Here is a 24,733-nt window from a genome sequence, read left to right on the forward strand (position 1 = left end):
GCAAGGATTAGGAAGTGCAAATTGGTTGGTTCAGAATAGACAGGGGGATGTTAATAATAGTATAGGAAAATGGAGTAGCCAAAGAACTTAAATGCATAACCACAGACATGAAGTAAGCGGGGGGGTGTGGAATTGCCAGAGGCAATGGGGGGTACTGGGTAGAGGGACACAAAGGGGGAAAAGTTGGGACAACTTTAACAACATAATCAATATTTTTTAAAAAATTCCAACATCTTCCCCATTCTCATTAAGAAAATAGATAAAATAGAAGAAAATTCCCACCACCTACCAGTATCTACCCATGTCTTCCCTCTTCATTATGGAGGAACTGTGCATACTCCTATCAAAAGCCACTCTTCCACCTGTACCCTGAATCCCACCCCTTCTTGCCTCCTCAAGAACGATTCTCCAATGATTGTGCCCACTCTCTCCTTCATCATCAATTATTCCTTGTCTTCTAGGCCATCCCCAGTAACACACAAACATGCTATCATTTTTTTCTACAGCATGTCCGCCCATACATGCAAATGCTTCAGCCTCCCGCTACACATTTTTCCACTCCCTTTACTCAAAAGAATATCTCAAAAAAAAAAGAACTGTCTCTTCAAATTGTCTCCAACTTCCCTACTTCCATACTTTTTAAAACCCACCTTAATCAGGCTTTTGCCCACTTTTTCCACCAAAAACTGTTTTTTTGAGGGTCACCAAGGACCTCAACATTGCTAAAAAATTAATGGTGAATTCTTGACCCTCAACTTACTTTGGTAGCAGTTTTTGTCACAGATGATCACTACCCTGAAACACTCTCTTCCATTAACATCCAGGACTCCACAATTCTCCTGGGTTTCCTATCTCACTGACCATTTCTTTTCAGTTTCTTTTTTCTGGTTCCTCTTCATTAGTCCCAACCTCTTAATGTTAGCATGCCTTAGGGGTGGCCTTGGTCCTTTTCCTTCTCCATGTTTATATCCCTGGTAACCTCATTCATTCTCAGGATTTTAATACCACCCACACACTGATGACACCCAAATTTGTATCTGCAGCCCAGAAAATTCCTGTATGCCACATTCATACTCAACTGCTTCCTTAACATCCCCACTTGGATGTCTGCCTAATAGGCATCTCAAGCATACATGTTCAAAATTAACTCATTTTTTCAACACCTCACCTCCAAACAGCAGTTAATTACAATAGACCTGGAATAACCAGGAATATTGAGACAATACACTCCAGAAGAAAAAAAATTTTTTTGTAAAAAGGTTATCAGCACTGAAGGTCAAAAAACATAATCATCTGTTTATTCTCCATGGTGTCTGCACATGAACTATTTAATACATTCTTTTAAATGAACAATTTATTTATATATGTATTAATTTATAAATGTGTTTATATATATACACATACATATATACACACACATATATAGTTAAGTGTTAATTCTCAAAAAAAGAATATTTAAAAGCAGTTCCACAGGAATCTACTAATCTGTGAATTTAAGTGAATATCAAAGCTTCTAAGGAAAGACAAGTTTAGCTTCTCAAAGGGGCGTGTGTTGCCTAAATATTAATAAATACTTAAGAACGTCAGTAAAAGGGATCATACACCTATCCTTTTTCAGTAAGAGAAAAAAACAGATTTTTAGAAAGTAATTGCTAGCAACAGCTTTCTGCAATATACCACATTTTAAAAATATATTCACTAAGATTATTTAAAAATATTTTTGAGCCCTGGTTGAGTGGCTCAGTGGTTAGAGTGTCGTCCCATACACCAAAAAGGTTCTGGCTTTGATTCCTGGTCAGGGCATATACCTAGGTTATGGTTTTCATCCCTGGTCACAGCATATGGGAGGCAAACAATCAATGTTTCTCTCTCACATCGTTTCTCCATCTATCCCCCTGTCCCCATGCCTCTCTACCACCCTCTCTCTCTAAAATCAATGAACATATCCTTGGGTGTCCCACTTATACAAAATACTATAGAAATTATAGAAACCTAGCCTATAGGCCAAAAAATGGTTTTTATAATTACTAGAAAGAAGTACAATTGGTAGAAAAATTTAAACTGATTGTGAAAGTAGGAGTTTCATTGCAAATATCTATAACTAATTTGTATTAACCATGCATAAATTTTCACACTTATGACAAGAGTAGGCTAATAGTTCTAAAAACCAAAATCCTACTTGTGAAATATGGGAGAGGGTGGGATTCTTGCCTCATAGCTCTGTTATTAAAAAACCTAAAACTATTAATATCCATAGTCTTTGTGGACATTTATAAAAGAATTGACTTCTCTATGTTTTATATGTCATCCTAACTTTAAAAACCAGGCTACAGTTCTGATGATTTATAATAATACATGTTAATTATTTTTTAAAATAGTATATTCTATAGTGCAACAAAAGCCTTAATCACTCTATTATATTTTAAAGAAGAGAACAAAGAGGGAGGTCAACGCAAACTCAAAAATATCTTTTCACATGCCAGTCTGAGGAAAACTTTATGTAATCACTTACAATAATTACTTTTTTAAATTTACATAATAATTAATGACATAACAGTGAAGATTTCACTAATAATCTGGTGATATAGCCTCCAAAAGAGTTCTTCTCATCTCTAAATAATTTTATTCTTTCTAAATAGTAGTGTTACTTTAGAAGAAACTTCAGATTTGATAAAAAATCTTCATTAAATTTACCTCAAAAATAAACCATAAAAATGTAAGAATTTTTCTTACCAACCGATATTTCAAGAAATTCACTTAAAGAAAAAACCTTACAAAATATTGGTGAGATTACTTAAATTTCAAAAGATTAAAGCCAATTGTGTAAGTCTCAACAGAAAACATCTTTATCAACATAATCTTGTAAACTTAAAATGAAACAATTTATTGCCATGACTCCAAGTCATATCCCAAATTACCAAATAAAAATTAACATAAAAGCGTTCTACATAAGTTTATATACACCTCTATCACACTTTTGAACTCACTTGGGTAAATATGGATCTTTCCAACAGCAGCAGCAGTTTCTACAAAGTTATTTACCTTGTCCAGGTCTTGCAGTTACAGCTGCTCCAGCAGATGGCGGCTCAAACTCCTGTCAATTACAATGATGTTATTACAGTGGCCTATTACAATGTGCAATTTATAATAAAATAGCAGTAATATAGCACAACCTTACCTTTGTTTTCTTTGAGTCTGGATCAAACCTTTCAAGAATTAATTTAGCTGTTTTGTAAGTTTCTTTTTCCATGACTTCTTCAAGCTGAGAACAAAAATTTCCATAAATTGCCACATTTTAAAATACCCACTACTTATAAGTCCTATTCAAAAAGTGTGCAAGCATAAGGCTTAAAATAAACAGCACATTATATATCCAGATAGCATGAAAGACCTCCTACATTCAAATAATTAAAATCCAGATTTTAAAATGACTTCTAACCTCTAATATGTTACTTGTACTTAACAGCTTTACTGCAAGGAAATACCAAATATTGCTAATTGTTTACATATAATGAGGAGAATAATTACATGCACCAACTTCAATAATGGAATGTGCAAAAATCTATCGGCCATCATTATTGGAAGTTATTAGACATGACAAGCAAATGACAGGCAATTCCTCAGATTTATTTCCTCACAGCACTTAATGCTATTAATTTAAAGAAGGTCGTTAGCAAGAGCTTTACAAAATAAAATCTCTGTGCCAATTAACTGCTGTCAGCATCGATTTTAGATTATTTATTAGCAGAAGCAATTAGCTTGCTGCAAATGCAGTGAACACTCACTAACTGGGAGAACAGCCGTGGAATTTGCTCAAATGACTTTAAAAGCTGAAGCTCCCCTTTTTTACTTAGATTCAAACAATTTTAAAGGAAAAAAACATGAACATAGTAAGAATTAAAGTAAAATTTTTACTGAGTTCTATGCTCACACTAGGGACTGTAATTAAAACACTTCATTATTATAGCACTTTATTTACAATGCACTCAAGTCACTTTATGGCTTAATACATGGGTTTAATTTTAAAAGTAATCACTAGTAAAGTATCATTTTAGCAGTTATGGCCCAATATCAGAAAAAGTTTACCTTTAGTACAAGACAGTCATAGTTGTGACAAATAGCTAATGTGTAGAATAAAATGTTTTTACAATAATTGGAATGGGACCTTTTCCTTACCAGTGACCACGGATAGCCACTTGGATTCATTAAATGCCACATTCCAAAGAACAATTATTTTAAAATGCAACACAGAACACACTTACCAAGTTAAAAATATGCTACCACAATAACAGTTAATAGATTCCTCATTAAAAACTCAATTTAACATTTAAGAAGCTAAGTGCTTAGATGAATGATTTATTAACCTTGGTTTAATAAACCTAAAACATTTTCCTAACTCAGAAATTCCCAAAGCAAGCAAATGAATCTTGTGATGTAAAGGAAATGCTTGTAAGTAACATCACTTTAGAGTTGAGGGAAAATAGAATGAGTGGGGAGAGAGAGGACATAAGGGGGGGTCCCCCCCAAAATGGGATTATCTTCTGGAGGAGAGGTTCCTTGTAGTATAGGCTTCCCCTGCTGGGTGAGTGTTCTAGGAACCTATCTGTATCAGTGTACCAGCTGGTGGTGTTGTGAGAGGCTGCATTCTGCTTCAGTAAATTTGTCCTGAAGACTCTGAGCGTTTGCCCATTTCATGATGTGTTATTTACGAGCACACCTGCCCACACCACACTGAGTGTTCAGCAGTTTTTGACCAAAAATGGCATGACCCCTGTACCCCATACCTCCTTATTGACCCCATCTCACCCCCAAGTGACTTTTTTTTGTTGTTTCCGTGGAAGAAAACATTCCTCAAAGGAAAATGTTTTGCCAATGTGGAAGGGATGAAACAGAAAATGGCAGAAGCACAAAGGGCATCAAAACTTTTGAGCAGTGGAAAAAACGTCTTGATAGGTGTATTACATCAAATAGAGAGTACTTTGAAGGTGACTGAAGTTTAAACATATAAGAATACACAATCTTTTATAAATAAATTCTGTTTGGGGGGGTTCCCCCCTCATATATGATAGAATATATCCCCAAGTCAACATAATGTATATGGAATATCAAAGAACTGAATCCCTGATCTCTATAAATTCATTTTTGATATTTTATTTTTTTAAGTTTCATTTTTAATAGTACATTTTTATTGTTTTTCCCCATTACCATTTATTTCCCCATACCCTCTTCCGTTTTCACCCACTCTCCTCCCCACTCGCAATCACTATACTGTAGCCTGTATCCATGAGTTTTCTTTTTCGCTTGATCCCTCCAGCCCCCCAAAAGTGAAATAAGCCAGTCAGAGAAAGACAAATACCATATGATCTTACTCTTATGTGGAATCTAATAAACAAACTGAACTAACAAGCAAAATAGAGACAGACTCACAAAGAGCGGGGTAATGGCTCAGCAGGGGCAAGGAGAGGTTAATTTCTGATGCTTTAGACCAGTGTTGTGGCAACAAAATTTTATGAAGTGATAGACAGTTTATATCTGCACAATACAGTAGCCACTAAGCCATATGTGATAAATGAGCACTTGAATGTTGCTTGTGCAACTGAGAAACTGAATTGTAATTTTATTCCACTTTATATAATGTAAATTTAAAAAGCTACAAAGACTTAGTAGCTACTAATTTGGACAGGACAGTTCTAAACTAAGGCTACTGCTAGGTTTAAAAGATGATTAGATACAACTGTGATCATTAAAACAACACACAAAAGTCAAAACCAAAATACTACTTCATGCAATGATTCTACTATTTCCTGGTACATCATTCAACAAATATTCATGTTATATCCATGTACATGCAAAATATATTAAATAAAAGGAATTTTAAAAGCACTAAATGATACTTTTCCATTCTACTTTTCTTTTGCATTTATTAGTCAAAATTTTTTACCTAATAGCTCAATTATTAAACACTTATCTATGTAACATTTTAAGTGAACAGCTTGCTTTAAATAGACATTCTGATCAGTGAAAAGAACATAAACTTGAAACTTTGAAGTGAGAAAAGTTCTGGATTCAAAACACAACTCTATTCTTAATCAGCTAGAAATACTTTAAGGGAGTCTGTTAGCCTCAGTTTCTCCTGTAAAACAGATACTTTAAGAATTTCTTCACAGCATTGTGCAATTTAAATATAATAATGTAGGAGAAAGGTCTACAACAGTAACCTAATGCAATACATAATCTTCAATGACCCCTCAAATCATTCAGAGTGAGTCTCAAACACGCAGTTTTTCCAAATACCCAACATATATTAATGCCAGGATTCAGGAGTAATAAACTGCATTCTCAGAATTCCCTGAATATAAATCACTATGTAGTTTTTACAATATTTTATATATTTTAAATAATCATTAATTATATAACAGAGAATTTTTTCTACTATATAGTTATATTGAAAGTTTCAGAGCTTTTTATTTAAGAAAATAAAACACGGTTATTTACTGTTATGAATCAATATTACTTTGACAAGGTTATATATTTTAATAACATGTAACAATTATTTCTACCTGGCACAGACATTTCATCATAGAGAACACTTTTAAAAGGAAACACAAATGTCAAAAAAAATTTAATTTTGAAAGATAATCCTACAAATATTTAATATTTAAATTATTCTCAAAATAAAATTTTAAAATACACAAATTATTAATTGCCCTGTCCAATATTCTTGATTTTTGTTTCATGACAAATATCCCAGATGAGGAAAAACTTTTTCATTTTGTATAAACTTTGGTCAAATTACTAAGACTGTGCTCAAAGGCATCTTCAATTCAGAGCATTAGGGTACATGTTGCATAATTTAAACTCATCTTTTTACAACACTAAAAATAACACTGTTTACACTGATTTGGGTTTTGCTGCTGACGTCAATATTGGTTTTCCTAATTTAGATTTTATATCATTTTCTGATTTCACACAGTAGTATTTCACACTAATAGTCAAATCTTTTCTCTCTGCCTTTCTCTGTTAAAGTTTTTACAAAGATCTGTAGCCTATGGCGAATATTCAAACACCGGAAAATGCCAGCGAACATTATTGGATAATATAAAAATGTAACATTTGAAACATACAATGAGGTTAAGGGCCCTACACCGAATCAGATACTGAAATTGCCAATTTAAGGACATCCTTGCTTCTAAAATTTATTTCATGGAGTATCATTTGCAGGATTTTGTACAAAGTATACTATGTATATAAACTTACTAATATTTATTTGCAAGAATAACTCACCATTAATAACAGGCCCGTAAAACATACTTATGACATGTCCGATATTCTTGGAGTATCATGGAGTATCATTTATTTCATGGAGTATCATTTGCAGGATTTTGTACAAACTATACTATGTGTATAAACTTATTTCATGGAGTATTATTTGCAGGATTCTGTACAAAGAATACTATGTGTATAAACTTACTAATATTTATTTGTAAGAATAACTCACCATTAATAACAGGCCTATAAAACACACTGATAACATGGCCACAAGAGCAAGACTGACTGACTAATTAGATTGTTCCACTTCTCTTCTACATGGTCCTGTCCTATTCCCAGAAATGTCCACATTAACCTATAGCTCTGCATGTCAGCATTCCTTGCTCTTGCTTTCAACTGACATGACTGGATTCCTTTGAACCTGTAATATTTGTAGTTGACTGTTAAGCTTTAATTCTCAGAGAATTATAACACTTCTTCCCATGTTTCAAATTTCTCAACTGATTTTTCTCAGGATTTGGTAAAGTTCCTGAGAAAGGCCAAAAAGGAATTACCACATAGAAATACAATTTTAGAAAAAGCACTGCATCCTCATGAAGCCATTTAAAGAGGTCACTTTCACTCTTGTTTTGGATCTTGATTTTGAATTATTTTGATAGGATGTTCATAGATGTAACAGGATTATGTATTGAATAGTGACTTTTTTAAAAACCAAGTTGCTGTGGCTCAGTGGATTGAGCGCCGGTCTACCAACTGAAAAAACCAAGTTGCTTTTTTAAAGACCACAAAATATGTGAGTGGCAAAATATACATATCCAGATTTGAAAGCTTTTTAGATAACCAGAGATTAATTCTTAGCTTTATTTTCATAAGCAAATACATTAAGTTCTTAAATTTAAAACATTGGTAAGATGTTATTCATTTTCCTTTCTAAGTAATTTAACTTTTTAACCAATTGATAATTCATTTTCATTGTTGTAAATTACACTTTTTACAAATTACATTACAAATCTTCATGTTAAAGAGATGGATCACTAGGAAAACTACCTTTAATACAACGTGAAGTAGTAAATATAACATATTTATTTTGGTATAAAAGAGAAGGTTGCCCTGGCTGGTGTGGCTCAATGGATTGAGCGCCGGCCTGCAAACCAAAGGGTCACAGGTTCGATTCCCAGCGAGGGCGCATGCCTGTGTTGCAGGCCAGGTCCCCAGTGAGGGATGCATGAGAGGCAACCACACATTGATGTTTCTCTCCCTCTCTTTCTCCCTCCCTTCCCCTCTGTCTAAAAATAAATAAATAAATAATCTTTTAAAAAATAAATAAAAGAGAAGGCTTAGGAGTTAGATAATTTTAAACTAACAGTCATTTTTCCTGCAGGCATTTCAACAATAACAGCATTTTTAAAGCTTTTAAACATCAATGAATAAAATAAGCTTTGATTATATTTAGATTTTGCTCATACTAATATCCCTTTTTCCTCTCATTACCAACAGAATCATTAGCTAGCCCTGTGTTACTTCCTAATTCACCCTTCACACGTATTGTTTTAAACAAAGTGTCAAGCAATTCAAATAAAGTAGTGTTGTTAGGGCTCCAGCAATAAAGGCCAGGGACTAGTTCCCAATACCAACAATATCATAACCAGCAACAATCAAGTCCATGTAAATTATGTTCCCTAATAAAATGAGTTAGAACATCCAATTTATTTTCCTTTAATCATATTGTGGGAAAAATGTAAAGAACTATCCTTTACATACTGAACTATTCTATTCTGTAATACTGATGCTTCATGAACCATTTCAATACACACAACTATTGAACCCTAAACAGACTTTCCCAACAGTCACGCCTAGATTAAGCACTTTTCATGTTGTGAGTCCTTCAGGAGCTATTAAAGAAGTGATAAATAGCTTGCCTTGCCCTTCCACAGGATCGTCCAAGTCTGCTCTCTTACTCCGTTGAGAGTTTTCCCCCAGTCATATGTTCTCCAAGACTCATTTTCTGGTGATGTCATGACACTAACATTGGGATGGTTCCTCATCACTTGGGATATTTTCTTTTCTTTTTTCTTTTGTCTTTCTCCTTCTCTTTTCTACTTTAATCAATATTTTCTCCACTTCAGTACATGTGGAGCTGGGTTCTGACCACCACTCCTAGCCCTTCTTTTTAACACAGCAAACCAAACCAATCATATCACAACTTCTTTATTACTGAGACCTATCAGTATTTCCTCACTTTGTTTTTTTTTCCAATTACAGTTTACATTCAATATTATTTGGTATTAGTTTCAGGTGTACAGCATAGTGGTTAGATAATCATATTCTTTAGTGTCGTCCCTGATATTTCCAATACCTACCTGGCACTAAAATGCCAGGTAGGTATTGGTAACCTTTTATGATTAGTTTTTTGCACTCAGCATAATTCCCTGGAGATTTATCCCAGTTATCACGTTTCAACAGTTTATTCTTTTTTATTGCCGAGTAGTATTCAACAAGTAACTTTTTTCTTTTATTGATTATGCTACTGCAGTTGTCTCAATTTTCCCCTGTTTGCTCCCCTCCCCCCAGTACCCACCCCCTCCTTCTGGTGATCCCCCCTCCTTTGTTCATGCCCATGGGTCAGCCACACAAGTTCTTTGGTTACTGCATTTTCCTATACTATTCTTAATATCCCCATCTATTCTGTACCTACTAATTTGTACTGTTAATCCCTGTACCTTTTCCCTCATTCTCCCAGAACACTAGACATCATCCCAATGTTCTCCATATCTATGGTTCTATTTCTGTTCTACTTGTTTGCTTAGTTTTTTAGATTCAATTGTTAATAGCTGTGAATTTATTGCCATTTTAATGTTTATAGTTTTGATCTTCTTCTCTTTCTTAAATAAGTCCCTTTAACATTTCATATAATAAGGGCTTGGTGATGATGAACTCCTTCAGCTTTACTTTGAGAAGTACTTTATCTGCCCTTCGATTCTAAATGATAGCACTGCAGATAGAGTAATCTGGTTTGTAGGTCTTTGCTTTTTATCACTTTGAATACTTCTTGCCAGTTCCTTCTAGCCTGCAAAGTTTCTTTTGAGAAATCAGCTGACAGTCTTATGGGATCTCCTTTGTAGATAATTATCTGCTTTTCTCTTGCTACTTTTTAAGATTCTTTCTCTTTAACCTTTGTCATTTTAATTATGTGTCTTGATGTGATCCTCTTTATGTCTGTCTTGTTTGGGATTCTCTGTGCTTCCTGGACTTGTGTATCTATTTCCTTGACCAAATTAGGGAAGTTTTCTTTTACTATTCTTTCAAATAGGTTTCCAATTTCTTGTTCTTTCTCTTCTCCTTCTGGCACCCCTATGATGTGAATGTTCAAATGCTGGAAGCTGTCCCAGAGGCTCCTTATCCTATCCTCAGTTTTTTGGATTCTTTCTTCTTCTTGCTGTACTGATTGAATGTCTTTTTCTTCCTTATGTTCCAAATCATTGATTTGATTCTTGGCTTCATTCACTCTGCTGTTGATTCCCTGTAAAATGTTCTTTGTTTCAATTAGTGTCTCCTCCATTTCTGATTGAATCATTTTATGCTGTTGAAATATGCCACTGAGTTCCTGGAGCATCCTTATGTTTTGAACTTTGCATTTGATAGATTGCTTATCTCCACTCTATTTAGTTCTTTTTTGGTGTTTTCTCCTGTTCTTTCATTTGGGCCATATTTTTTTGTGCCCTCATTTTGGCAACCTCCCAGTGTTTGTTTCTATGTATTAGGTAGAGCTGCTTTGACTCTGTGTCTTAGAAGCATGTCCTAATGTAGTAGGTGTCCTATAGGGACCAGTGGCACTGCCTCTCTATCCCCCAAGCTGGGTACTCAAGGTGCACCTTCTGTGTGGGCTGAGTACTCCCTTCTCTTGTAGTTGAGCCTTGATTGATGTCAGCAGGTCAATGGGAGGGACGTACCTAGGCAAAACAGCTGGTAGGACTGGCTGTGATGACTAGCCAGCAAACACTTCCTTCCATGGCTTGTGGAGATGGTTGGGTGGTGGTGCACTGACGTGTCTGTAATTGTCCACTGGGTGCACAGGTCTCCTGGTTTCCCAAGTGGTGAAGGCCAAGGTCAGCCACCAGCTGTGTTCTGTTTGGGGCCCCTTGGCATAAGCTATAAAACAATCTGCAGATGGCTGATGCTAGTGCCAAGCCTGAGGCCACTCAGCAAGTACGGGAGCTGGGCTCAACTGTTGCATGTTTGAGTGGATTTAGGAAGGTCTGAAACCTGCACCTAGCCCAGCTATTCATATGGAAAAGCCACTGTTATCAGCTTGGGTGGTCTCATAAGTTGGACAGGGCAGAGCCTTAGGTAACTGTCAGTTTACCTAAGGGGCTAACTGTGTGAGCCAGGTTGATGGACACTCAGATACGGTGCCAAGGCACTGTGGCTCTTTGAAGGGGAGGAACAATGGCCACTGTCTGCAGTCCTGTCCAGGAGGAAGCTATCTGCCAGCTCTAGCTCTAATGCCAGACACTTCAGTTCCTCCTCGTAAGCTCCTGGTGTCCTTCAAGGTACTGCCCCAGCGCTGGAGCCCAGAGGGAGTGGGTCTGAGTAAGTCTGTGTGTGAGGCCCTCCAAGAGGAGATACCTGAAAATCCCAGTTTCTTCTGCTGACACAATCCTCACTGGTTTGTAAGCCAAAAGTTATGGGGACTTATCTTCCTGCCACTGGAACCATAGGCTGAGTTGTCCAGTGTGTGGCTGGTATCCCTTACTCCCAAGATATCCCTCCTTTTATATCCACCACACATGGGTTTGGGACCAGCCCATTCCGTATCTCCGTGTCTCCATCCCTCCGTCCCTTCTACCCATCTGGATGAATGTAGTTTCTTTAATTCTTTAGTTGTCAGACTTCCATATAGTTCAATTTTCTGAATGATAGTTGTTCAGTAGTTTACCTGTAATTTTGCTATGGTTGTGTGAGGAGGCGAGCCATCTTTACCTGCACCTGCATCTTGACCGGAAATCCCACAGACCTATTTTTAACATTGATCTTAACCATAATTTTTATTAATTTCATATAATAATTGTTACATATTACATATTAGACTAAAGTACATTGATCATTTGCATCTGATTAAATTTCATTAAATAAGTTTCCATATAACATGATAGTGCTATCAATTATAATTTTCATACCTCAAAAATAACATAAAAACCAAGTTCAATTCATTTATTAGAAGCTATTATATATCAACCTCTAAATACCTAGGGCCCTTTCTCTTACTCATGGCCCTCTTTCCAACATACACCTGAAGGATGCATTTAACTGGCTCTACAATAGTTATCCATGTAACCAGAGTTGCTGATAGAAAAGAAAAAAAAAAAGAAAAAAATTCTCTCTCTTCCCCACCTTTCTTCAGCCTTTTCAAGTTAAATTTGTCTTTTACAACCAACCTTTTTGATTCCCTCTCTCCTAGCTTTATCATGTGAAGAAAAACTGAGAACTGACAAAAGTAAATGTTTGGTCCTTTTCTGACCCTAATTAATAATCATTTTGGACACCCATCTTTTTATGCCTCTGTGTATGATTCATTTACTTACTTCTCAGCTTCTAACTGACACAGATTCTCAGGATCTCAAATATCCATTGAACTACTTTTTCTTGTCAATCATTAACTAGCAAAAATATTCATAATTTAGCTTCATCATTAAAATGCTATGTAAAAGCATATTTGTTTCTAGACAGCATTACTTACAACATATAAACATTAATTATTCAGTTCTTAATTTATTAGTTTTATATAAATTAATTTAAAATAAAAGTTAACTTACTATCTTTTTCTTCTGGGATTTTAAATCATCCAATGCTTCATCTAGAAAACAAAATTTAAACAAGTTTAATTCTTCTTAGATATAAGAAAATTCTACTTAGATATAATGAAAAAACATGCCAAATTATATTCACATTAACCAACCATAAGAAAGCTTTCTTATTTTAGTACTTCTCACCAATCTGTACAGATGAAAATTATCTCAATCTTTACCTATACATTTCATATTTTTGCCTATATTATATATTACAACCTAAGTAGAGAAAAAATTGCCTTAACACAGACTACAACACCTTTCCAAGTTTAAAAAATATATATATTTAAAATGTTTTCAGAAACATTACTATTATTTCTTCTTCCTTTCAACATCCTACCCAAATTTATAAAATTAATACCAAATCTTTTATACATTAGTAATAAAAATGTTCTGTTTGTTTATAAGGAAATAAGTGCATATATATTTTGTTACTCAACCTTCAAGTTATTGAGCACTAATAAAGAAAATATTTTGAAAACCTATAGTATACCTGAGAAGTAACTTGGAAAGGAAGGGAATACTAATCACTTTTCAAAATTAAACTTTTTTAAGATTTGTCTATTTATTTAGGTTGTCATGGTGAAGGATCAATTCAAAACAATGTAACTTATGAATGTCACTATCTACTTTACAAATATATTTTAGGTTTCTAGTTTTTATATAAAAATACTGAACTAGTACAAATAGTAGTACTACTCCAGCTGCACAAAAAAGTTATAACTTGATTTAAACATTTTATCAAAGAGAATCTAAATAATTCTTAATTTTTAATTAAATTTATAAATAAAATATTTTCATTGAAGTTGTGAAATAGCCAACATCTGAATATCCAATTCAAGGTATATTATTTGTGTAAAAATCCAAAAACATACAAATTTATAGAAAAGAGGACTTTAGTATCAATTTTTTTTTCAAAATATATTAAGGAGTCCCTAATAAGCTAGCAGACTTGTTACTAAAGGGAGGAAAATCTGCTCAGCTGACATTTTTAAAGAGAAGAGTCATCTTAGTTAGATAAGACAAACCCAAACATCTAACTTTTAATCCAGAGGTCAACAAACTTTCTCTGTTAAAGGCCACACTGTAAATATTTTAGCCTTTATGGACCAAAGGGCAAAATCAAAATCAAGTAGGTATTTGTAAAGCAAAAGATAAATTTCTACAAAAATTTTATTGACAAAATTCAAATATAAAAATAACTGAGCTCAATTTTTTGTAATGGATGAACCAATTAAAAGAATGGAATAATTTGTGGCAGGAGGATAACATTTCACTTAGTTGAGGTTCAAAGTTAGCGTTTCCTATCATCAAACTGATTGCAAATTTTAATCTATTAATACTGATCTTGTAATGAGATTTTACACATTTGATTTTTGAAAATGTTTTTCCACACAGATAGGTACTGCTAAATACTAAAATCAAATTATTTTAATTGAGTGTGTTCACTGTTTAGAAGGCATTTATAGAATTCTTTAGATTTTCCTATTGAAATTTGCCTTTTATTATTTCATTCATGGCAAATTAATCACTTCTAATTGAAGATTAGTTGAAGCTCCTCAACTGTACAGTTACATGGATTTTGGAATATGGAAATTTACTTTACACTTGTGGGAGATCTAGAGAAAACTGTCTCAACTGTAGTTTGGGCTCAAGTAATATATCTGCTAGAAATTTGTGTTGAATAAAGATCTTGCTTCTTGTTTTAACTTCTCTTAGCATATTTCTAAAAATTATTTTTGTCATTATGCTGTTTTTTTCTAAATGACTTTATAGAAGTACAGATTTCACATATAGGATTGTTCTGTCTTGCAATTTTAGGTTAAATTCTTTAAGAACCATTATGAAGTTTACAGCAAAAGCTAATTTCCAAAGCCAGTCAATGTTCAATCACAGACAGTGGTTGAAGGTGTTTCTTCTCAGCAAAACTTCAGTCTGGGCTCTAAGTTCAAAATATCACTTCTGATAAAAGTTCACATAACTGATGATGGTTAAGTCTGTAAGAGCAAATGAAGCTCCCCATTGACACTGCCAATTCAATAACACATAGGTTCAAATATGCTCTGCAAAGTGCTTGCTATTTAGTAACACAGTGAATAACCATAGAATTTATTAAACACCTTGCAGAGGTGTCCAACTTTCTGGCATTTCTGCACCACATTGGAAGAAGAGTTGTCTTGGGCTACACAGTAAATGCATTGTAACATGTTATCACAACAAAAAAATCATAATGTTTTAAGTAAGTTTACAATTTTGTGTTGGCCCATCCTGCTCAGCCATCAGGCCACAGGTTGGACACCTCTGAGAGTTTCACGAGCTTTATAAATTGATCCAACTAAGCCTTTTTATGCTTCACACATATTTTTACTACCAACAGTTACACCTTAGCAGGTTCCACTTCAAGTTGTACTGAATTAGTGGGGTTTATTCCAACTTCAAAAACATTCTTTCCTGGAGTTGTTCTACAGACTTTTCACAGAGGCTAATTCTTCAGTCTCAAGCTCAAGCTCAGTATTGACTCCTCAAATAAACTATAACTGAGTAGTATCCGTAACATCTGTCAACTCATGAAATCATTTGCCTTGCTTTTAAATTGACTATGTTGCTTCCAATATTCTCAATCTTTCAAGCAATTGCTCTTGCCAAAGATTACTAGTCAAACAAATATATTTTCTCTGAACATATTTCTTCAGCTATGGCAATCAAATGCAGTTTAATTAATTCACTGTTGGTAAGTGGCTTTCTTTGCTTCACAAATAAGCCACTCAGAAACTTACTTTGGTTGAAGTTCTTCACTTTTTATTTTTATGAAAAAATTTTGCTATGATGAGATATTCCATTTGAAATGTTCTAATTTTCTGACCATTGCTTTTCTGAGTTGGGAATATCATGCTGAGTACTTACTATAGTAATGTCAATGTATATTTGTATTCTTTTAGTAGAGCTATAATGTCATTGCATGATAAACATGATGCTTTGCATTTTGTTAATACTATTGACATTCCATTGTGCCCTAAAAGTGCAACATTCAAAGTCCAGTTTTCTCTTCTTGTTTTTACATGATGAGTGCACTGGTAACAAAAAATAAAACTGTCACAATACAGAAGTACAGTTGGCACTTGAAATGCTGTCAAATTATAACTATATCACTGTGCTTTGTCACACATGCTGCCAACAGTCTGAAGTACTGAGAGCACCACATACGGTCTGTCACGACTACTCAATTCTGCCATTACAGAATAAAAGCAGCCACATACAAAGCATAAATGAAGGGGCATGGCTGCATTCCAATAAAAACAGAAATCTGAATTCCATTCAAATTTAACATATCACAAAATATTATTCTGTTTAATTTTTTTCAATGATTTAAAAATGTAAAAACCATTCCTAGATCATGAGCTATACAAGGTGGTGGGCAGGACTTGGCTCCCAGGTTGTCGTTTTCCAACCCTTAATTTAATATGTGCTAGGACATATTAACTAATTATTAATTAATTATTAATTAATATGTTCTAATTTGTAAAACAAAGGAAATAAAAGCAATAGAAAACAAAATGCAAGAATATGACAAAAAGCTTCAGGATATACGTATGTACATATATAGCCTGACTTGATGCTAAAAAAATGTGTAAGACTACAAGGCAATCTTTTATGAAGTCTATTTTAAATGTACATGCAACATTTATTCAAATGAATTAGTAAAATTTATAAATAAATTTACATTTTATTTTATTTTATTTTATTTTTAACCCTACCTGAAGACATAATTTTTCATTGCTTTTAGAGAGAGAGGAAAAGAGAGAGGGAGAGAGAGAGAGACATCAATGTGAGAGAGAAACATCGACCAGTTGCCAACCACACACCCCCCCAAGACCAGGGATCAAACCTACAACCGAGGTATGTGGCCTTACAGAAATCAAACCTGCAACCTTTCAGTTGTGGGCAACAGTCCAACCAACTGAGCCACACCAGCCAGGACCCTAAAATAAATTCTTAAAGCAAAAGTCCTTTTATATAATAACCATGTCCTGATGTGCCTATTTGTTAGTTAAAATACACATTTGAAGGAGAGAGAAAAAAGCATATATGCCAAACTCAACATCTGGTGATAGAAAATTTTGTTTAATAAAAAAAAATTCACACATTTGATTTCCGCAGAAAAGTGTTTCCAAGGACTCTCTTACAGTGAGGTTTCTTGTATTTTTCACTATTTTGTTAGTTCCATGAGGCCAAAGAGCATATTCATTTTAAACTTATTATTCTCCCAGAAGCTACTATATTACTAAATATAACTAGGAAACAATGCCATAAACTTAACTTCCCTAATCTGATATTTTTAAAAATATCAATATTTTTTAAAACCATATCAAATATACTACTTAATGGTTAATCAGGAACTAGACAAAGATACCTGCTATCACTACTTGAATTCAATGTTATACTACTAGGTCGTAACCCATTAGCTAAGGCAAGAAAAATTTTAAAAGAATAAGGATTGAAAAAGAAAAATTAGTACCATCAGACCACACGTGTACAACACTTAGCAGTGTGTATATGCTTTTACATGTAGTTTTGTTCAATACTTGGCAATAGTCCTGCAAAAACAAGTATTTGTTTCCATTTTATAAATTAGGAAACTGAGGTTCAGAGACTGAGGTTTATTTATAGGACAAAAAGATGACCAGTATGGCTAGAGCAAAAAATGAAAAAAGAAAAGAGTGAAAGGAGATAAAGTTAGAGAAATGGCATAAGCCACAGAGTTGGGTTAACAATTACGATTTTACTCTGGTTGCAGTAAGAAGCCATTTGAAATTTCAAGCAGAAGAGACACAAGATCTGATTTATACCTCAAGAACAGACTGGTTATGAAGCTACTGCATAGTGCAAGCAAGAAATGATGATGACCTGAATTACAACTGTAGTAGTAGTAAAGGTTAGCAGTGGTAACATTTAAGAGAATTTTAGAGGAAAAGATGACAGGACTTTGGGGAGGTGAGAAAATTGTATGTTACGTTAAAGGGAATATGGAGTCAGGATAGGTAACCCCCATCCCACTCCAGATGATTATACTGAGGCAGGATTATATGTCAAGAGGGAAAATTCAACAGAAACAGATGATGAATAATAACGGATAATTCCAGGAAGGGATAACTACAAGAGCAAAGTTCTTGAGATGGCCAGAGTATCTAGAACACAGGGCATAAATGAAGGGCTTAGCCACAGATGGGATCAAAGTCATTTTTCCAGAATACCATGAAGGACAACATATTGAATAACAGCTGGAGCTAACTTGTTATGCGAGAGTATTTGGTGGCAGAGGTAGCTGCCATCTGTCTGTGTATATCTACTTTCTCCATAAAGAAAAACTAGCAGGTGGGAGTGGCCAAGCAGATTTTGGGGGGTTTTGTTTGTTTGTGGCTTTTGAATTTTTATTTGGTTGATTTGTTTGTTAGTTTGTTGGCTTTATTTTTGTTTGGTTTGGGGGTTCTGGTAGGGAGGTGGGTATTAAGTTATTTGAGGACAAATAAAATCTCAAACAATGCTCTTAAAGAGAAAAACGTGAATTTACTAGAGAACTATAAAATGGGACTATATGGCAGTATTGACTATATGTTCAGTGTTTGCAATCATAGATATTTTAAAATAAGTCTGGTCAACATGTTGTATGATTTCCCTCTACCGAATTTAGCTTTCCTTTTGCAGGTAGAGATTAAACACATAAATGTTTTTAACCAAGCTAGGGTTTTTGGGGGTACTTTTTTTGATTTTTTACATATATTTATTGATTATGCTATTACAGTTGTCCCATTCCCCCCCCCCCTCACTCCACTCCATCCTGCCCACCCCCTCCCTCCCACATTCCCTCCCTATAGTTCATGTCCATGGGTCATACTTGTAAGTTCTTTGGCTTCTACATTTCCTATACTATTCTTACCCTCCCCCTGTCTATTTTCCACCTATCATTTATGCTACTTATTCTCTGTACCTTTCCCCCACCCTCCCCCTCCCACTCCCCTATTGACAACCCTCCATGTGATCTCCATCTCTATGGTTCTGTTCCTGTTCTAGTTGTTTGCCTAGTTTGCTCTTGTTTTTGCTTTAGGTGTGGTTGTTAATAACTGTGAGTTTGCTGTCATTTTTACTGTTCATATTTTTTATCTTCTTTTTCTTAGGTAAGTCCCTTTAACATTTCATATAATAATGGCTTGGTGATGATGAACTCCTTTAACTTGACCTTATCTGAGAAGCACTTTATCTTCCCTTCCATTCTAAATGATAGCTTTGCTGGATAGAGCAATCTTGGATGTAGGTCCTTGCCTTTCATGACTTGGAATACTTCTTTCCAGCCCCTTCTTGCCTGTGAGGTCTCTTTGGAGAACTCAGCTGACAGTATTATGGGAACACCTTTGTAGGTAACTGTTTAACCAAGCTAGGGTTTTACCAGTTGATTAAGCATATACTTATATTTAAACAAGGTATGGTTTGCCAGACACATAGACTGGGAAAGAAGGCAAAGAAGTTAAGAGAGTCCACAAGGGGTGGTCATTGGGTTAGACCACAGAACCTGAACTGAGTTCAAATCACGGGCAAGCAGGGCGGTTTGAAAGTTATATACTTCTATGATCCTTCTTTGGACCCTGAGTCAAACAAACAAAATATTTTTAAAGAAAGTGATATTTATGAGATAACTGGAAATTTAATGCTTTTATATTTAATATTTTATGATATTAAGAATTCTTTTTAAAGAAACAAATAACAAACAAAAGAAAAAAGAAGCCCTCATAGATATAGACAACAGATGAAGATTTCCAGAGAAGAAGGGGTAGGGGAAGGGTCAAATGTATGCTGATGGATGGAAACTAGACTATTGGTAGTGAGCACACTATAGTGTATACAGATATCAAATTATAATGTTTTATACCTGAAACTTACATAATGTTATTAACCAATGTTAACCTCAGGATTTTTTAAAATTCTTTTTTAGCTGTTATAATTATTGTATTAATTTTTTTAAGTCTGTTATGTATAGATATATCTGGGATATACCTTAGAATAATAATACAGAAGGTAGATAAGTAGGGAGGGGTAAAGATGAAACCAGACTGACTATGAGTAAAAGACTGTTTAGGTTGTATGATAGTATGTGAGATTTATTACATTATTCAGCCTACTTTTCTTTATATATTTGAAATTTTCTATAATGAAAAGTTAAAAGAAGAAAAAATAAGTCATATAGAAATTTTATTAAAAATTAAATCTAAACAAGCCTCAACAAATTCAAGAAAATTGAAATCATATCAAGCATTTTCTCCAACCATAAGGGACTGAAACTAGAAAAATATCTCAAAGAAAAAACCCCAAAACACTCAAAATCATGGAGATTGAATAGCATGCTATCAAACAACGAATGGGTCAAGAATGAGATTAGGGACGAAATCAAAAAGTTTCTGGAAACAAATGAAAATGAACTCACAATAATCCAAAACTTATGGGACACAGTGAAGGCAGTCCTGAGAGGGAAGTTCAAAGCAATACAGGCCTACCTAAAAAAGATAGAAACATTTCAGATAAACAACCTAACCCTACCAAGAACTCAAGGAACAACAACAAAGACAGCCCAGGGCAAGTACAAGGAAGGAAATAACCAAGATCAGAGCAGAGTTAAATGACATAGAGACTAAAAGCACAATTCTAAGGATCAATGAATCTAGGAGCTGGTTCTTCGAAAAGATAAACAAAATCAAAAAGCCTTTAAGTAGGCTCATCAAGAAAAAAAGAGAGGAACCAAATAAACACAATCAGAAATGAAAGAGGAGAGATTACAACTGATACCACAGAAATACAAAGGATTGTAAGAAATTACTACAAAGAACTATATTCCAAGAAATGTGAAAACCTAGATGAAATGGACAGATTTCTAGAAAAATATAATCTTCTAAAACTCAATGAAACAGCAGCAGAAAACCTGAACAGACCAGTAACGACAGACGAAATTGAAGCAGTAATCAAAAAACTCCCAACACACAAAAGCCCTGGACCAGACAGTTTCACAGGAAAATTCTACAAAGCATTTAAGGGAGAGCTAACCCCCATTCTCCACAGATTATTTCAAAAAATTCAAGATGGAAGACTCCCAAACTCTTTTTATGAAACCAACATCATCCTAATCCCAAAACCAGATAAAGACATAACAAAGAAAGAAAACTTCAGGCCAATATCACTGATGAATATAGATGCTAAAATCCTCAACAAAATATTGGCAAACCGCATCCAGCAATACATTAACAAGATCATACACCATGATCAAGTGGGATTCATCCCAGGGATGCCAGGATGGTACAATATTCGCAAATCAATAAACATAATACACCACATAAACAAAACGAAATGCAAAAATCACATGATCATATCAATAGACGTGGAAAAAGCATTTTATAAGGTACAGCATCCATTTATGATAAAAACACTCAGCAAAGTAGGAATAGAGGGAGCATCCCTCAACATAATAAAGGCCATATATGAGAGACGTGCAACCAACATCAGACTCAATGTACAAAAACTTAGAGCTTTCCCACTAAGATCAGGAACAAGACAAGGATACCGGCTCTCACCGCTCCCATTCAATATAGTACTGGAAGTCCTAGCCACAGCAATCAGACAAGAAGAAGAAACAAAAGCATCCAAATTGGAAAGGAAGAAACAAAACTGTCACTGTTTGCAGATGACATGATAGTGTACATAGAAAATCCTATAGATTCCACCAAAAAACTACTTAACCTAAGAAATTAATTAGGCAAAACATTCGGATACAAAGTCAATACTCAGAAATCAAGGCATTCTTGTACACCAACAATGACACATCAGACACAGAAATCAGGGGAAAAATCCCATTTGATATAGCAACAAGAAAAATAAAGTACATAGGAATAAACCTAACCAAGGAGGTAAAAGACCCTGTACTCAGAAAACTACACAACACTGAAGGAAGAAATTAAGGAAGACACAAACAAATGGAAGCATGTACCATGCTCGTGGATTGGGAGAATTAACATCATCAAAATGGCCATACTACCCAAAGGGATTTATAGACTCAATGCAATCCCTATTAAAGTACCCATGACAGATTTCACAGATATAGAACAACATTTCAGAAATTTATATGGAACTATAAATGACCCTAAATAGCTGCAGCAATTTTGAGAAAGAAGAACAAAGCAGGAGGGATCACAATACCTGATATCAAAATGTATTACAAGGCCACTGTAATCAAAACAACCTGGTACTGGCATAAAAACAGGCACATAGACCAATGGAACAGAAGAGAGAGCCCAGAAATAAACCCAAGTCTCTACAGTCAATTAATATTTGACAAAGGGGGAAGAAGCATAAGATGGAGCAAAAATAACCTCTTCAACAAATGGTGTTGGGAGATCTGGACAGCTACATGCAAAAAAATGAAACTTGATCACCAACTTACACCATACACAAAAGTAAATTCAAGGTGGAAAAAAAGACTTAAATATAAGTCATGACATCATTAAAGTCCTAGAGGAAAACATTGGCGGGAAAACCTCAGACATTCCATGCGGCAACATCTTCACAGGATATGTCCCCTAAAGCAAGGGACATAAAGGAAAGAATGAACAAATGGGACCTCATCAAATTAAAAAGCTTCTGCAGGGCTAAAGAAAAGAGCATTAAAATTAAAAGAGAACCAACTGTATGGGAAAACATATTTCCCAATGACACATCAGACAAGGGTTTGATCTCCAAAATATATAAAGAACTCACACGACTCCACTCCAGAAAGACAAATAACCAAATTAAGAAATGGGCAAAGGACTTGAACAGACACTTCTCCAAGGAGGACATACAGAGGGGCCCAGAGACATATGAAAAGATGCTCAGCTTCACTAGCCATCAAAGACAGGCAAATTAAAACCACAATGAGGTACCATCTCACACCAGTCAGAGTGGCCAACATAAACAAATCCACAAACAAATGTTGGAGAGGATGCGGAGAAAAGGGAACCCTAGTGCACTGTTGGTGGGAATGCAGACTGGTGAGGCCACTGTGGAAAACAGTATGGAATTTACTCAGAAAACTAAAAATGGAACTGCCCTTTGACCCAGCAATTCCACTGCTGGGATTATACCCTAAGACCACCATTGGTGTAACCCTGAAACACCAATCCAAAAGAACCTGCACTCCAATGTTCATAGCAGCACAATTTACAATAGCCAAGTACTGGAAGCAACCTAAGTGCCCATCAGCAAATGAGTGGATCCAAAAACTATGGTATATTTACACCATGGAATTCTACGCAGCAGAGAGAAAGAAGGAGCTTATACCCTTTGCAACAGCATGGATGGAACTGGAGAGCATTATGCTAAGTGAAATAAGCCAGACGGTGAGGGACAAATACCATATGATCTCACCTTTAACTGGAACATAATCAACAAAAGAAAAAACAAACAAAATATAACCAGAGTCATTGAAGTTAAGAACAATCTAACAATAGCCAGAGGGGAGGGTGGAGGGGACAGTGGGGAGAAGGGTTTTCAGGAACTACTATAAAGGACACATGGACAAAACCAAAGGGGGGGGAAGCAAGGGAGGGAGGTGGGTTTGGATGGGGTGGGGTGGAGGGGTGGGGAGAAAATGAAGACAACTGTAATTGAACAACAATGAAATAATTTTTAAAACAATTAAATTTATCTTTGGTTAATTATAGCTCATAGTTTTAAGGTCTGAAAATCCTTAAAATCTGTACACATATAGATTTATTTTATCATAATTTCCATATTTCGATACAAAAAGACCCATAGGAACTGTAAGGTTAAAGACAAAGATGTAATTAATAAAATAAATCAAAAGATGTACAACCATATTTTATTCTATAATAATATAAGTCTTCTATAAGATTAACTTAACAAATGTAATTTCTCTTGACTTAAGGAAATAAATTACTTTGCTTTGCATAAATAAAAATTCTAAATGAACAACGCCACACAATGAAAAATAGAACCATCTTGATTCATGACCTTTCTTTTTTTTAAAGAATTCATCCTTTGTTTTTTAATTTATTGATTTTAGAGAGCAGGGGGGAAAGAGAGAGAGAAATACCAAATTTGTTGTTCCACTTATTTGTGCATTCATTGGTTGATTCTTGTATGTGCCCAGACAGGGAATCGAACGCACAACCTTGGGGTATCAGCATGACACTCTTAACCAACTTAGCTACCTGTCCAGGTTTATAACTTTTCTAATACTTCACAGTAAACAACTCTTCAATATTTACCATGTTGTCATTGCAATATACCATTTCACAACCTACTATTTAATTATAAACCAATGCACTATGAGTTTTCTAATGCATTTATAAAAACTTAAATTAAACTTACTATTTCTTTCTGTTCTCTTGGAAAAGAAGTAAATAAGCACTGTTCTTATGCTCCAGATGCTACAGAGGAGGCAAAATTCAGAAACAAAAACCATCATTAGGATAAATAAATTAGAAGCCATGTTAAGTGAAAACAAATACACATCTCCAACAGGAGTTAGGTCCATTGTTTCCTTTGATATGTTAAAAATAAAAAAGTATTCCTTTCTTTCA

The 24,733-nt window shown here is 34.7% G+C and overlaps 1 protein-coding gene across 6 annotated transcripts in view; it reads right to left on the reverse strand.

Moving 5' to 3' along the window:
• The window catches only part of LNPK (lunapark, ER junction formation factor), a 75,569-nt gene that overhangs the window by 32,823 nt on the left and 18,013 nt on the right, over positions 1-24,733 (reverse strand). For 5 of the 6 annotated variants that reach the window (XM_024561533.4, XM_045196293.3, XM_045196292.3 and 2 more), the window contains 4 exons: positions 24,522-24,580; positions 13,083-13,123; positions 3,179-3,262; positions 3,043-3,094 (listed from right to left, as the gene is read on the reverse strand). In XM_024561533.4, coding sequence (XP_024417301.2) covers positions 3,043-3,094; positions 3,179-3,262; positions 13,083-13,123; positions 24,522-24,580 — 236 coding nt within the window. The remainder of the gene's footprint in view (positions 1-3,042; positions 3,095-3,178; positions 3,263-13,082; positions 13,124-24,521; positions 24,581-24,733) is intronic. The other variant, XM_024561535.4, reaches the window with a different exon arrangement.

This window comes from Desmodus rotundus, chromosome 2 (assembly GCF_022682495.2).
Source record: "Desmodus rotundus isolate HL8 chromosome 2, HLdesRot8A.1, whole genome shotgun sequence".
Lineage (NCBI taxonomy): Eukaryota > Metazoa > Chordata > Mammalia > Chiroptera > Phyllostomidae > Desmodus > Desmodus rotundus.